Here is a 16,946-nt window from a genome sequence, read left to right as displayed (position 1 = left end):
ATTTACACTGTGGGAGGAAACCTAATGTGAACATATGGAGAACACATAAACCACGTACACTGAGCTGGATTTGAACTGATGTTAGAGCCCAGGTACTGTGAGGCACCAGCACTACCCACTGAGCCTCTGTACCACCACTGTAGCCTCGAACTGTCTCTTCGTAGACCTTCCACATCCCACAAGTCTTCCCGCTGTGGACTCTCCATCCCTGGAGTCAAACCTCATGTCCACTGCTGCGTGCTGTAGGGATATTAACCGCCATTTGATCCTCGAGCTGCTGTTGAGTCGGCGAGGGAAACTCTCAAAACCCTTCAGCCGCACGTTCCTTTGGAGGAAACCACATAGCTGTGATTGACCTGTGCTCCCCCGTCGATTAGGGCTCATTAGTCCTACTTGAGAGGAACACTTTTGACCGGCAGTGCTGTTTTTCTCCACCGCCTCGTCCCTCCACGTGTTGCCAGTGGGTGCCCGTCGCTCTGGGCCCCACAGTGTCCAAACTGAAAATTAATAAAATCTGTGCTGGAATCTCAGGAGTCAGAAATTTTTCCTCCAAACAGGGAATCTGCCCACAATGAGCACGCATGTAACTTGAATTCCTACATATATGCATATATTCACATTTAGCTGATGCTTCACTCCAAAGCGACTTACAATATAGTGCTGTATTCACTACACCACCTGCTGTCCCTTTTCATGCATCTGAATTTATAAATGTATCTGAAATTAAAATGTATTTATCTTTTAAATGGGGCAGCTGGTAGGGTAGTGGTTAGAGCTGCTACCTTCAGAACGAACAGTCGGATGTCCAAGTCTTACCTCCAGCTGTAGTATGTGTGAGCAAGGTACTTACCCTAAATTGCTCCACTAGAATTATCTAGCTGTATAAATGAGTGAGTAATTGTAAATAGACGATTAACACAGCAAGTTGCTTTAGCGAAAAGCATCTGCAAAATCTAAGAAGCATTTTGACTTGATTACTGGGTAACAAAGGGGATGTGGTGGGTTTGGCCAGGTCTCGCTCTCCAGCAGGTCTGGGGTTTGAGTCCTGCTTGGCGTGCCTTGTGATGGACTGACATCCCCTCCTGGGTGTGTTCCCTCACCCTCCAGCCTTGCGCCCTGTGCTGCCAGGTTAGGCTCTGGTTCGCTGCAACCTCAATTGGGCCAAGTGGATTCAGACTGTGTATGTCTGTACTGGGTAACAGCAGAGAGTGTAGTAGTTAAAGACTCGGTGTTGGAACCTGCAACTTGCCAGTTAAAGGTTAATCTATAGAAATATTGAATGGTACAATTCTGATTGGCTGTCAGTGGTTCAACGCTGTACTGTCCTTCCAAAGCGGGATACTGAGCCCCGCCTTGTCTTGGTGCTGCACCAGGATGTGAGCTGTACGAACTACTGTAGACATGAAATGAAGCCCAGTGTTCTGCTCGTGATGTTACAGCAGGAGCTTTGCATGCTTTGCTTGTCATGTGGCCACAGAACAAGGAATCCAGTGAAGATACGGTGCAAGAGCAACAGAATGGAACGTGTCTGTACAGGTGATTTATAAGCACAGGCTCATGAGGGATGGGGATCTCCTCAAGGTGACTTCCTGAGCATGTCATGATAGGTGCAGCCTTGCATTTCTAGAGACCCAGGACACGCAACGTGGCCTGGTGTGAGCCCTCTGAACTCAGACGGAGGCCTCCAGCTTCAAACTTCCGGCTCGGGTGTCGGCAGGGCATCAGAATCTCAATGCTGACCAGATGTGGACAAGCGTGAGAGGATCTTTCCGATCAGACCACATCGTTTCTCTCCAGCCCTCCTGTCAGTATGAGCGAGCACCAGAAAGTCTCTTTCATTCTTACTCTGTCATCCTGCAAGAAGCAAAGTAAAGAAACTGTCTCCTTGTGAGTGTCACATGAGTGGGTAAAGAGAGCTCGGCAACGAAAGGTGCATCTTTGATATGTCTACAGCCTTTTATTATGTCAACTTCTATTAAAAATTGAATCAGTCCTTCTAAGTAAAGAACGTGCTGAGTTGAGACTGACTTTGTAAATGTCATTACAAGCAACGTGTGACAAAGTACTTTATGTCATGCATTGCAAAGTGAATTACAAAGCAGAAAACAGCAAATGTGCTAATATAGGGAAAACTAAGACCCCTGCAACTCTGACTCCTACAAGGAGGCAAGTGAGTAAGTCTTCTGGAAAGCAGTGTCTATTCGCAGATGAGCTTTAGAGGGTTACTCTTTGACTTTTTATGTCCCAACAATAGAAACAGCACAAAGAAAAACACAATGCAAAGAGAATAAAGAATGCCAGGGGATCAAATATTACAGAAAAACTTTGCCTAAGAACAATGTTCAGTAGTTTTTAGAACTTTACGGTTTCTTGGGCTTAGGATGGTACTGATATTCTTCACACTGTGTCATAGAAACCAAGCAGTACATGTTTAAACAGTAAAGAAAAATCATTTAAGCAAAGATCACTGATAAACCTAGAGAAGTTTTTCCAAAATCTTTGTCAATATGAACACTTCCAGAGGAGGTGTAATGTTTTCTTTGTTCACTCTTTGACTTAAACGTACATTAACTTACCCTGCAACATCATCTTGTTTTCTGGTCATCCTGACTGACCTGTTTAACCCAAACACCTTCATCTGTTTCCCAGGATCTATTGCTGTCACAATGCCGCTTAGGTTTCCTGTTGAGAAGATTGAGTGCCCTCAACAGCTGAGCATTGGTGGAGACATAATATTACCAATATAGCAATATTCACCGTGACTGCCAGTCCCAAATTCAATTTGCAATGAAAGAAGAGGAGATTAAAGTAAAGATTTATATCAGACTCCAGTTAGATATGAACACTATAGCACCAAAGCAAGAGTGGAAGTTACAATAATGCTAAAAATGCCAGAGGTAAACTGTTCCGGGGGTTAATGCTGAATTGTTTTGCAGGGCATTTCGAGTACAAGACAATTCCATTCGGCTTGCACGGTGCACCTAACTTGTGTGAGAAGCATCCTTGTCCTTCACTCTGGGATGTGCAGATAGCAGCTTCCGGGTCACTAGAACATGCCTTCCCCTTAGCGCCAGACTCTGCCCACCCCTGGGCAATCCATCTGATACAATTAGTCAATGGCACATGATTGGTCAATGGCACTTCTTCCATGGCTGTCTTTATATATCCATAAACCTTATATGTCCCCTGTATGAATGTTTAACCTTCCCAGTTGACTTGGGCCTGTGAATAGCGATATCTTTCTCTTAATCTCCTGTTCCCATTCAACCATGTCAATGTCTACCTTACCCAACCCTCTTGGAAGGAGGGACACCCATTTGTTGGTAACTGGGTTCCCGATCTTTTTGGCACAGTCGAAAATAAACTTCACCCTTTCTTGGGCAAGTTCTTGAAGTAGAATCTTGTTGCAAACACCCATAATTTGCTTTCCAAGCAGGCCAGCAGTGCTGTCAGTTGCACCTACAGCTGCCACAGCCGAGCGTGTCAGAGGTACCCGTGGGCTGCGAGATCCATGACAAGCAGGCTCAGTGTGCCTCGCCGGCTGTAGACTGGAGCTTTGAGTTTTATATTTTGCGTTTCTCTCTGTCCCTGTCTTTGCATTTATTATTTGTGTGAGTCGGCCCTGGCATCCAACATCGCCATTGCTCCCACAATGCTGCTGAGTAATCCTTTCTCCCACAAGCATTACCGCAGCAGCTGCCACATTTACTCTGGCGCTTTCCTTTACACCCTCTCTTCTTCTCAAGTGAAGAATGGTGAGGAACAAAAGCTGTTACAGATGCTTGAGACAGACTGTCCAGTGATGACCCTTTTCCACCTGCATGCAACTCACGGACCCAACGGTTCCGGTCGTCATTCAGACCCGGGATTTTTTTCTTGCACCCTACTGTGATGTGTATGTTGGCTGTAAGCCCCTTAGAATGTGGAAAGCCGCGGTGGTGTGTTGTTCCGCTGTGGATGTGCTGCTTGATGGCAGAGGCTCTGTGTGAACAGGAAGCTAGATTGTAATTATACAGAAGAGTGTTAAACTCCTTCCTGCCGTGATGATCGTAAGGTTATAATAGTATTGTCTCCTATTCTTGTACTGGTGGTGGGTGAGAGGTGCTTTCATACCATCAGTATTCATCTGTATCATCACTTTTATATCTGGTATTTACTGTATGAATGTATTATGCAGGGGGGTGCGGTGGCGCAGTGGGTTGGACCGGGTCCTGCTCTCCGGGGGGTCTGGGGTTCGAGTCCCAGTTGGGGTGCCTTGCGACGGACTGGCGTCCCGTCCTGGGTGTGTCCCCTCCCCCTCCGGCCTTACGCCCTGAGCTGCTGGGTTAGGCTCCGGTTCCCTGCGACCCCGTATGGGACAAGCGGTTCTGAAAATGTGTGTGTGTGTGTGTGTGTGTGTGTGAATGTATTATGCACTATGTCATTGTAGTTCCACCTTGATTTCAAACACTGAGCTGTGAGCTCGGTCAAACATCATTTTTGCAATCATCCCACGCTGAATATGGGATGTAAAATATGGCAGGCACACGCAGTGGCATAACACAGTGTTCATTAAAGTCGGAATTTGAAGCAGTGTGAAGAGGGGCTCGCCTGGCTTGCCAGCGCACATCACGGGGCTCCGTCGATAAGCTCAGAGGGAATAATTGAAATGTCACTATCTGACTAATGGCTTCGGAGATGTCCTGTAGACATGAGGCTGGCGCTCATAGCACAGGACAAATGGAAATGTTCACCAGTTGGTTCCTAACATTCATGCGGCCGGCTGGTCAACAAGGAGGGGGGGTCATGCCGCTTAGTAGGTGCCTTTTATACATTTTCACAGTAGAGCTTGACTCAAGTCACATGGTTTGTTAAAATATTTTTTGAAATTATAATAGAGGAGGGGGGTGCGGTGGCACAGTGGCGCAGTGGTGCAGTGGGTTGAACTGGGTCCTGCTCTCCGGTTGGTCTGGGGTTCGAGCCCTGCTTGGGGTGCCTTGTGACAGACTGGCGTCCCGTCCTGGGTGTGTCCCCTCCCCCTCCAGCCTTATGCCCTGTGTTGCTGGATTAGGCTCCGGCTCCCCGTGACCCCGTATAGGACAAGCGGTTCAGATAATGACATGACATTATAATAGAGGAAATTTTTTATGGTTCACTGAAAGAAGGTCACAGGCACCGTCTGAACGATATCGAATTTAAGTGTGTACTACTGTACTGAGAGTGTAAAATCACTGCGATGGTGGACCCAGGTTTTTAACTCAGTCAGTCAATTACAGCTCTTAGAGGGGGGACATAGGACTGAGCCCTGATGGGGACAAACCTGTAACCCGCGGAGGACAAGACTGGCGGTACGTTGCACGATTCCCCGTACAATGTCTGATCCGAAGGCAACAAAAATTTTAAAAAGGCATCAGTAAGGACATTTGTTCCTCATTAAAAGATTAAAACTGGAATGAAAAGGAATGTTCATAAAGCCCAGTGAAAAAGGTGGCCTTCCTAAACAAACGACAAAACTCTTTCCTTTCCAGCCAAAAGCTGCAAGTTTAGCTGAACAGTCGCAAACTTCATACGGACATTTTTGCATGAATTTCATGGTTCCGCACGGAAATACGGAACACGCTGCAAACGGTGCCCTTTATGCTGACTCGAGACGAAGAGCTGATGGAAAACAGGCCTCTGTCTGCCACAAGAGGAGCCTTTTATGAACCGTCATCCTTCCCCCTCGCTCGACAGGAACGAACAATGCCTCGCAGTGCTGGCACGGACCAAGGGCCTCTGTGATCGTAAGCAGGCAGATTCATGCCAGAAATTAAATCACTCCCTTTGCACGGCACGCATTGTCAGAAACAGTGGCTCGTGTCTTTCGGTTCAACTGGGGGGGGACACGCTTTGGAGTGCCGGGGCAGCCTGACCCCATCGAACCCCTATGGTCCAGGGCCACATGGACCAGTTATTACAGGTGTATAGCCGCTGTTATGGTTTGTTTTACCCCATGCAATGGTAAAAGCATCCCACAAAGCCCCATCCTCTTTGTCATGATGGGGTGAGCAGAGAAACTACAGTTTGACGGCAGTTTGTTCCACTGCATTATGTTGTTCAGTTAGCTTCTGTCTGTTCAAGGCTAGAGATACACCTTACACATTTTACCCTGTTATACAGCTGGACATATTTACTGAAACAGTTCAGGTCCCAAGCCCTTCTCTAGCCTACAGCCACAACGTGAACAATTTTCCCTCTAAGGGTCACTTCTGGTCTGGGTGCAACAAAATATTCAGTGATGTCACAGTGGGCCGTCCCACTTCTCCTGTTGCTCCTCCAATCACCGCCGTTGTCAGGAGATTATAGGTCGCAACAGCACCGCAAGAGGGTGGCGCACGGAACCTCGGCTGAAGGATCAAGCCTTTTTACCGGGACTCACCGGTATAGACAGTATGATTGTGTGGTAATGTGCAAATACCTAATGCATGCGAGCATATTGAAAGCTCTGTGCAAATTATGATGCGCTAAATCTTTGCCTTACAAGCGCCGTGCGCGCAGGCGACGGTTGTACCACTGAGCGTAAAGTGTGGTGAGATATTTTATTGTTTTCAAGCATTAGACATGTGGTGCCTTTTTTGGCGTCGAAGGTCATGAAGATGGCGTATATATTTATTTCAACTTGTCTGAGTGTTTTTTATAATGATGAACGTCCACGGTTATGTTTCAGACGGTCCGTTGGCACATCGACCTACAGCCCTGGGCCGGTCCTCTGCACAGCTTGGAGGATGAAGCCATGCGGTTCCTTACATACATAAAGACCCCACAGGTGAGCTGGAGACCCCTTATCCAACCCTGCGAGGGCCTTGGTCTAGTTTGATAACCAGTTCAAAGTCAAAGTAAGAAGAGACAGTGTCCATTTATAGCACTCATACTACGGCCCCCCGTTCCACAGTGATGCATTCTGGGTAATTGCTCAGCTCCCAGCGTCAAGCCCATTAAAATGACCCCCCGATTTCAAGCACTTTAACTCAACAAAATGTTCGTTCCAGAGCAGCAAACGGACAGAGTATTTACTTTGGTGAATTTTACAACTTTTTCCTCGGGGGGGGGAAGATAGAAAGTTTTTCCTCCTCAAAGCTGAAAAGAGTTGAAAGCCTAAGTTATGTGCCAAGAGGAGCAGGAGAAACTTTTAGGAGCTCCGCTTTGGGGAACACTTCAGCGCGGAGAAATGGGTGGTTTACTTATGAACAAAGTCAGAATTCCGAAATCAATACTTAAGGCTGAACTCTTATTTAATACTTTTAAAGACAGTTCGGCACATGACTGCTTGTTTATACGCAGAGGCTGCAAAAAAAAAAAATAAGAATTTTTATATGATACATGATCATGTGGGACACGAGTGTATACCTTGCATAAGCCTTGAGAAAACACATAAATATTTTACAAGGTATTCACATTGTCTGTGATTCAATTTTCCTGCAAAACAGCAACAAATTGGATGTGTCACCAAGGGCTTAAATTTCTAAATGGCCTTAAATTACTTCTTACCGAGGTTATTATTCTAAGTCAGGAGGGAGAAAAACACAAATTAAAATTTCAGGATTAATGTAGGATAAAATTACACCACAAATCATTGCACTTTCATTCGCATGTAAGGCACATAAAATGTTATGGATGGAATTTATGCTGAAAATTGCAAATCTTGCCGGGAACATTGAGAGAAATAACAGGTGTAAGAAGAATATATTTCTTTATAAAAGATAAGGCTCAAAGAACGAGGTTGATCGGCGTGTTTATATTGGTATTTGGTCAATAACATGTTTGTTTTTCACGACTCCTGGTGTCCCGGCAGCAGCAGAAGAGGAAACAAGGGGAAACGCTGAGAAGGCCTTACCATGTTTACCTTGCACTTCTCAGTCTTGGTTCTGGTATTAAGACAGAGCAGCTCTTGGTGCGTGGAAAGTGTATGAGAAACATGCACAGGATTTTGGGACTTTGACAGCAGGTGGGCTATAGGTTTTGAGCAGTGAGATACAAGCTCTTCATCCAGCCAGCTTGCAGCACTCCTCTACCAGGTGAAGAAGGCCCACACTTGTGCACACACACACACACACACACACACACACACACACACACACACACACACACACACACACACACACAGTATGGGGGAACCTGAACAGCATGTCTTTGGACTGTGGGAGGAAACCAGAGCACCCAGAGGAAACCCACACAGACACGGGGAGAACATGCAAACTCCACACAGACTGAACAGGGATTGAACCCACATCCTCTTGCCCCACCCAGGCGCTGTGAGCAGCAGCACTACTCGCGGTGCCACCGTACCTCCATGCCACCCCTGAGTGGGGGTGGAGTATGACAGAAGTGATACTGAATATAAACTAATCTTTGAATAACGCTGCAATTCAGGGTTCAAGTGCGGTGATAATGTGTGAATAAACAGTGTAATTTCTGCCAACCACAGTCAGTTTTCTATCAGTATAGGGTCCAGACCCTCGCTGTCACTGCTTCAGGGGAGTGACTGTAACGGAATGTGACAGTGTTTTGTGAACTGTGTTTATAACGGCTGGAGCGGGACACGTCTGACATTGTGGGGTAACGCCCTCATTTGTCAGCACTGGCAAGTTGGGAATACACTGTGCTCCAGTGCGATGCTGTCTGTCCACAGTGCTCTAGTGTTACCTACGTAGCTGCAGGGTCCAGTACCCTGCTTCATGGAGCACTGAATGGTATGTGACTAATGACTAACTGGTATGTCGAGTAGGTCACAGGTTTCAGACCCACCAAAGGCCCTGCTGTTGTCCCTTCGATGCAGTGGAGGAAAGAGTGAGGGAAGAAGTTTAGGAGTTCTGCTGTTACCTTGTGATTCTTTTGTGGCAGAGACCTCACAACATCCCTTCCTCTGGGTCAACTGGATGTGTGTGTGTGTGTGTGTGTGTGTGTGTGTGTGTGTGTGTGTGTGTGTTAAATAAACTTGGTTAAATCCTGTCTCCTTCTGTAATGTCAGGTGCACTCTGTTTGCTCCAGAATCCTACTATGAGTGGTTTGCGTTCTAGCCGGATGCCTCTGCAGCTGATTGATCTCTATTTCTCTAGCGAACTTCTGCACTCCTCTCCATTTGTATTCATATCCTGACTTCGTGCGAAACACGGCGACGCAGGCGGTGTTCCTCCAAACGTTATTTCATTTATTCATTACCGCATTGGAAAGAGCCTCATTTCCCTCATTCAGTATTATACCGGACAAGCCTTCTTTTCATTCACTCATTATTACACTGATCAAATTTTAATTTCACCCATTCATTATGATGTTGGACAGGCCCTCATTTCGCTCATTCATTATTAGATTGGACAGGTCGTCGGGTCACTAATTCATTAATGAATTTGACAGGTCCTCATTTCACTCATTCATTACCGCATGAAAAGGACGTCATTCCACTTATTCATTACTACACTGGACAGCTGCTCATTTCACTCATTCATTGTCACACTGGACAAACCTTCTTTTCGCTCACTCATTATTACACTGATCACATTTTAATTTCACCCATTTATTATTATGACAGACAGGCCCTCATTTCACTCATTTATTACAACGTTGGAGAGGACCTCATTTCACTCATTCATTATTAGATGGTAGCTCCCAATCAGAACATTCCACAGCCAAGTGGAGATGAATGGGTGACTGTGAATCTTTTTTTCCCCTCATGCTGTCACTCACTCACCTCCTGCTGAGTTTCTGCTGCGCTGATGGGAACCGAGGCACCGAGAGCAATACAATTATTGAAATGTTTCCGTGCGTCAAACTGACCTGTCACCACAACTGTGGGGTCGGAGATGTGCAACTGAAATGGTGCGATGGGGGGATCGAGCAGCGCCCACTGGGAGTCAAATTCAGTGCTCGTCTCTCATTGGCTGGCTGCTAGCTAACCTCCCATTAACTGCTCTAACGATGCTGTGTAATCTGCTCCGCAGGTGCGCTGTGCCCCTCCTGCAGGAGGAGCTCTGGCTGACGACCTACAGGGTTTAGCGGGACCTTGGCAAGTGTGTCTGGACGAGCGCTACGGCCTGTCCCAGCGCATTGGGAACAAGCAGTGCCGCGTCTACTCCTTGGGGTGAGATCACGGCCTGCTCTGGACCACCATACAAAATCAGGGAAAGAGCGAAATGAGTTAAATACATCTGAATACTGGCTATGCCCCCGCAGGACAAGGAGGGTGCGTCAACTGTTGGGGAGATGACTTCGTATCATTGGCGTGATGGGGAGCATCACCATATCTGTGTGCCGCTCTCAATTTCCCACCCATACCCACCACACTCAGTTTTCATGTGTCTTATGCAATTCCTTGTGTGGACATATTACAAAAAGCAAAAGAAAGAATGAAACCTTCACTCTGTTTCTTTAAGAATTACCATGGTATGGTCCATTGCATCTCTGTAAATGCTGACGAATGAAGCTCTCATATTTTGCAAGGGCTCGAAGGGTGCATGTTGGCCTTGAAGGGCTTGAAGGTGCATTTCGGCCTATCAACCCTGACAAGGCCTCCAAAGTTCCCCCGAAGGTGAAAATCATCTGCAGATGTTTTTCTTTTCTGTGTAACACAGCTGGCTCCAGTTTAGGACAAATCCAAAAAACATGATTCCCACATTCTGAGGAAGGTTAAAGAAACTTCAGTGTTTCTGCACAGCGTGGTGCTGTTATAGCGGCCGCAACAGCCTCGTTGTGTAAACACACAAACAAGAATCTCTTCAGATGCACTGACCGTGTTAGCCATTTTAATACTCTCAACACCATTGGGTTTCACTTTCTAACAGTTTAAATAATTACTGTGCCCACATGCTGTCCTCCACTGCTCCCCGCCGACACAGCCCCACTGGGGTCCGCAAACACCGGGGACCCGTGTCCACGAGAAAGAATCCAGGCACACCAGGGGGCCGTGCTTGCTTCATTAATTAATTTAAATATGGACTTGGCTTTGATCTTATCTGTCCCGCTGGTGGTCAGGCACTTTGGAGGGCAGCTATTGAGACCAAGGCCCCAGTGGGATGAGGGTGGAGCAGCAGGCAGCCAATTGGGTGGAGTTTGGTCAACTTTCTCTTCCCCAATTGGCCAAGAAAGAAGAAGGCGGGACTCTCCTAATTACCAACAAATATTTAAAACTGTCTCTTAACAGTTGGCACAACATGTTCATTATTCCTTTAATTGTCCATCAAGGCAACAACATTAGGATGCTTCGGATTAGCATTTTTTAATTTAGCTGACACTTTTCTCCAAAGTGACTTGCAATGATCTACCCAATTATACAGCTGGGTAATTATTACTCGGTTAAAATTCAAGGTTAGTCCCTTGCTCAAGCATGCTAGAGCAGGGATTGGGACTCCAGCCTGGGTCCTCTAAGTCCGAATGTAGCGGTGCCTCTAACCGCTACGCCACCTGCTGCCCCAGGCACATGTTTTACATACGAAAGAGTTAAGCAGATGTGCTATTAATCGGTGTAGCCAAACCTAGCCTCTCCTGCCTTTCAGTCTCTGTCACAGTCCCCAAGTGCTCCATATTCATTTCTTGTCCCTTTGGGCCCCAGCTCTGTGGTGGTAGATTAATTAGACGGGGGAATCACAGGGGATGAGAGCATGTCATCCGTGGATATTCCCTTCTGCAAACAGATCCTGTGCCTGTAATTAAAACAAGATGGCCAACGATTAGCTCAGAAATTTCTGCCGCTGCTCTTCCGTTTCCCATTTGCCTCATTGTCACAACATTCATGTTTACTGCCATAGCCATTTTGTAGCTGATAATAGCCCTCGGTGTTAGTGTTAGTGTCCCTTGGAGTTGGCAAGTGGCCCTGAGTGCTGTTAGCGGATCGGAATCCTTGAAGCTGGCGAGGGCCCCTCAGTGTTAGCGTTAGTTGATCAGATCCCTTGGGGTTGGCAAGTGGCCGAGGGCATTAGCGTTAGCTGATCAGATCCCTTGGGGTTGGCAAGTGGCCGAGGGCATTAGCGTTAGCTGATAAGATCCCTTGGGGTTGGCAAGTGGCCGAGGGTATTAGCGTTAGCTGATCAGATCCCTTGGGGTTGGCAAGTGGCCGAGGGCATTAGCGTTAGCTGATAAGATCCCTTGGGGTTGGCAAGTGACCGAGAGCGTTAGCATTAGCCGATCAGATTCCTTGGGGTTGGCAAGTAGCCCATGGTGTTAGCGTTAGCCAGTAAGATCCCTTGGGGCTGGCAAGTAGTCCATGGTGTTAGCGTTGGCTGATCAGATCCCGTGGGGTTGGCAAGTGGCCGAGGGTTAGTGTTTCACCCAAAATGTCACCAACTGTACCTCACCACAAGCTAACACCCATGGTGTTAGCATTAGCCAGTAAGATCCCTTGGGGCTGGCAAGTAGTCCATAGTGTTAGCATTAGCCGATCAGATCCCTTGGGGCTGGCAAATGTCCCTCAGTGTTAGTGTTTCACCCAAAATGTCACCAACTGTACCTCACCACAAGTGTGTGAGATGGAGAAAGGGCAATAACCCGAAATGCACTCAAGAAACGGCCCTGTTTCAGAAAGCATACAGTTGAAGGAGCAGAGGAGGGAGCATCGATGGCGAGGTGAAACAATGGTTTATTACTATATAAAGGATTTGCGGAATATGCTGCAATGTCATTTGATGTACTGATGTGATTGTTGAGCTGAAAGAATGCAGATGTCCTCGAATGTCAAAGTTTCAGGAGCCTTAGTTCATCTATCTTCAGTCTGACTTTGGGTGGCGAACTGTAGGGTCCAACATTCCTCTCTTTAACTGGTGAATGATGGACTCCTCTGTTGGCCCACTAAACTCACCTGTTTCTGTGTTCGCAGCCTGGGAATGGATGCCAGAGCTCTGGAGCTGAGCCTGGCGCGGGTCGGGTGCGAGGTGCACCGCTTCGACCCCAGCGGCTCGCAAGCCCACCTGCATGACTCGGCCATGTGGCACCACAGCTTGTCAGTGGGCTGGAGGGATCCGAACCCCGCCGTGCCACAGCTTCGACGGCGAGGCACCACCAAGAAGCTGGCAACCATCCTCAGTGAATTCGGTCACAGGAAGGTGAGGGCGCGAGGGGCAGGGGGGTGAGGGGGAATGCAGGGGTGGTTTTAGTCAAGAACAATCCCTCCAGCTTCCTGGTCTGGCCAGCTGTCCCTGCTGGTGGACCTTCCAACCACTTTGAGAGCTTATTGCACCCAAAGGCCCTCTACAAAGAAAGTCCTTTCGTTATTCTGGTGCTGTTTCAGCATGGCACGCGCCACGTCCACAGCACCTCGCCTGCTTTGCAAACGTCGCTGTTTTTGCAGTAGATTTTGCTGTAACGCGTCTGCTGAGATGGAGCACCACGGGTCCAGCTTTGCTCAGGAACTCGGCAGCTGGGACTCCGAGCCCAGGGGAGGGACGCGTCCCCGGGGGCTGAGCGCTTAACAGAGCCCACATTTCTGGGACTCAGCAAGCCCAGACTCTGGCCGAACCTCAAAGCGCCGCTTGCCAGAGAAATGATTAAGGCTCAAAATGTCTCCCCTGCCAAGAGAACGTGCTGGAAATGTTTTGTTTCAGTGCGGAGTGTAGGAGACACGTAGGCGATGTGTGATTACATACAGGTCCCTACAGTTTACATGAATTTACCTGCTAGGTATGTGCCACCAAACCTGTATGGTAACTGCTAAATTAACTGTCTGTTTATGGGAGAATGCCAAGGGTTTTTACTTCTGAGCTTAATTAATATAATATCCTGTACCGGAGTAGGTATTTATGAATTTTCATCATTTGTCCATTTTTCCGGTCTCTAAAAAGACTTTCTGATAGCCATCTTGTCAGTTCTTGATTAGCGGCCATAATGCACCTGTCCTTCTCATCCCTTTGAACCTGTTTGAAATGCTCGCCAAATATTATCGCGGTCATACTGTACCAAATGTTTTTAATAAAAGTTGTTGAGTCAATGTCGACTCGTCGCGAAAACCTAAATAGTGTTTCCAGAAACTTCCTCGTGTCCTTAATGCAAGAAGAGGGGTCCATTGTTACTGTGACTGGGTCCATCTATTTGGTTGATGTCTTCTTCTTTTCCCTTCAGCTTTCCTGAAAATTAATTTTTTTGAGAGAATCCAATCTTCTTGCGAGGGGGTGTGGTGGCGCAATGGGTTTGACCAGGTCCTGCTGTCTGATGGGTCTGGGGTTTGAGTCCCGCTTGGGATGCCTTGAGACAGACTGGCGTCCTGTCCTGGGTGTGTCCCCTCCCCCTCCGGCCTTGCGTCCTGTGTTACCGGGTTAGGCTCCGGCTCCCCGCAACCCCGTACGGGACAAGCGGTTCAGACAGTGTTTGTGTGAGTGTGATATGGTAACCTCAGTCTCACTGCTGTGCTTCCAATGCTGTTCACACATGAGCACATCTGAGGACCCTTTCCAGAATTTTCACTGCAGTAGTAAAGGTGCATGAATGCTTTTCCATGGATTCAAAGGAAAACGGTGCCAAGACCTTGTACACAGTTTCTTTTTTGCTCATAACTGATGGCAACTTGTGGAAAGAAATTGCAGTGGAAAAATTACAATTACAAATTACAAAAAGGCTGATTAAGTACAGCAGGCCTATAAATCAGAAATCGGAAGCTACGAGCTTAGACTTTGAGGAGTGTAATGAAAGTGGTTAAGGGAATGGGCCAGGAAGACCCAAACACCCCTGCCCTGAGCGCCGCCAACCATGTGATTTGGCCTAATCCTGCCGCCGAGAGGAGAACGGAATGCTTTGTCACCATCATGTCGTCTCAATATTCATGCTTTTATTTGCCCGCAGGCAAGTTCTTGAATCGTACTTCTTCAATCGTAGATCATTTCCAGTTACAAGAACCCCCGATTATTAAAATGATTGCACACATAATTAATCCTCCAACTTGAGTGGGAGGGACTCACTGCTTAAAGATGGCTTGCATTCATTTACACGCCGTGCCGGCTGCAGATTTGCAGTTTAACTTTGTAGTTAACGTTTCAGAAGTTTTTTGGCTTGATGGACACTTTCCGACCTATTAGAGGTACAGTGTTCCTGCCGTTTTAAGCAGCGGGTGCTTAAATACCTGTAGCCTTTCTGGTCACAAGGGCAGTTCATCAGGTGCTCAGAGGACCTGTGCTTCCTTTGCCTCCAAGTGGCACCCCTCATCCAGGGAGGGGGTACTGTGGAAAGTTCTAGAGTGAGGAAGTTAAAGTGGTTGAGGGATGGCGCACATTACCCCAGCAGTCAGCCTGACCTGTTGTAGTATCGTGCTGACTCACCGGAACCCAAATACACACACACACGCACACACACAATGTCTACAACCTCTTGTCCCGAGTGTGGTCACAGCAAACCAGAGCCTAACTCGGCAACACAGGGCACAAGGCTGAGGGGGGAGGGGACACACCCCGGACGGGACGCCAGTCTGCCGCAAGACACCCCAAGCAGGATTCAAACCCCCGACCCCGCCACACAGCAGGCCCCGGCCAAACCCGCTGCACCACCGCGCCCCTACGCCCCCCCCATGGAACCCAAATAATGATGCCTTAATGTTGCATGTTCGAGGGGGTGCGGTGGCGCAGTGGGTTGGACCGCAGTCCTGCTCTCCGGTGGGTCTCGGGTTCAAGTCCCGCTTGGGGTGCCTTGTGACGGACTGGCGTCCCGTCCTGGGTGTGTCCCCTCCCCCTCCAGCCTTACGCCCTGAGTTGCCGGGTTAGGCTCCGGTTCCCCGTGACCCCGTGAGGGACAAGCGGTTCTGAAAATGTGTGTGTGTGTGTGTGTTGCATGTTCCGGGTGTAAAAAGCAGGCGTGCTCTTGGCTTTCGCAGTAATTTGTTCCGCCTTGCAGGACAGCAGGAAATAACAGCCTCGGAATCATCCGAAAGGTCGAAATCTGCATGTCTTTGAGCTCATTATCAGAATCGCGGGTGACTCATGCCTGCTGGCGGCCGCTGGATCCCGCTGGCCGCTGAAGTATGACCGGCAGCGCGGCAGAACTGGTTCACCAGCCACCCGAGCTCCCTTGGCTTGCCAGGATATGGCCATTAATTACCGTTTAATTACTCTGCGCTGGGGTAAATGGAATGGCATTGGAATGGCAATGTGCCTCTGTACCTGCAGTGTATTAATATACTGTGGTACCTCCTAACACGGACCCAGGTAATGGATGAATTGTTGTCCTTATTCTTCTGATACCCTGCGATGGACTGGCATCCTGTCCAGGGTGTAATACTCTTGGTTACAGTGGTAACTTTCAGCTGCATAGATGCCTTGTGCTTGGTTTCCGCTCATGCCGGGTGATGAAGAAGAAATGAGAAGAAAGGAAGAAGACTGAGAAAATTATAGGAAGTAGACCAAACAATTTTCTTTAATTTTGCATGGAATTTGAGGCATTATTTCTCCAGGGCTGTTTGGGATTGTTTTCTTTGAGCCCCTTGTTGCCGCTGCATTTTAACTGTCCAGAATGTGGCTCCTGTTAGGTGATCAGGACCCATGATGCTTTGGGACAGTCACAAAGCAAGATTGATGAATGCAGCGAGGTGAGTCCCCGCTGCACCACCGTGCAGGTTTCCGGCTGGATGGACTTGTTCTCCCCCAGTGAAGAGAAATTATTGTGCTCCCTTCGTTCGTCTCAAGTGGCACTTCACAAGTGCAAGGATTGCGTTGTTGACTCTTTATCACCGGTGTCATTGGGTTTTGTTTCTGCGATGAGTCCACGAAGAATCCTGATGTACTGAGGCAAATGGTCCGTTGTAGCTTCAGCGATGGAGCCGCTGATCCTCCTCCTTCTTCGGTGCCGTATGCGTTAGTGAAAATCCATGACCCTTAACTTCTACCCTGGTAACTGATACTGTTGTTATGGACACATATCCCCTCTCATTCCATCCTCCTTATCTGCTCAGTGATTATTAATTGCAGTCATTGCTAATCAATTGGAATTTTTCTTGTATCTAGTCTGAGATATCAGGTCCTGGGCAA

General features: G+C 47.8%; 1 protein-coding gene across 1 annotated transcript in view; it reads left to right on the top strand.

The window, feature by feature from the left end:
- Window positions 1–16,946, top strand: part of mettl24 (methyltransferase like 24) — a 28,080-nt gene that overhangs the window by 4,941 nt on the left and 6,193 nt on the right. The window contains exons 2-4 of the mRNA XM_018730401.2: window positions 6,686–6,784; window positions 9,954–10,093; window positions 12,821–13,046. Coding sequence (XP_018585917.2) covers window positions 6,686–6,784; window positions 9,954–10,093; window positions 12,821–13,046 — 465 coding nt within the window. The remainder of the gene's footprint in view (window positions 1–6,685; window positions 6,785–9,953; window positions 10,094–12,820; window positions 13,047–16,946) is intronic.

Source organism: Scleropages formosus, chromosome 1 (genome assembly GCF_900964775.1).
Source record: "Scleropages formosus chromosome 1, fSclFor1.1, whole genome shotgun sequence".
Classification (NCBI taxonomy): Eukaryota; Metazoa; Chordata; class Actinopteri; order Osteoglossiformes; family Osteoglossidae; genus Scleropages; species Scleropages formosus.
Note: the sequence above shows the minus strand (reverse complement) of the source record. Positions and strands in the feature narration are given on the sequence as shown.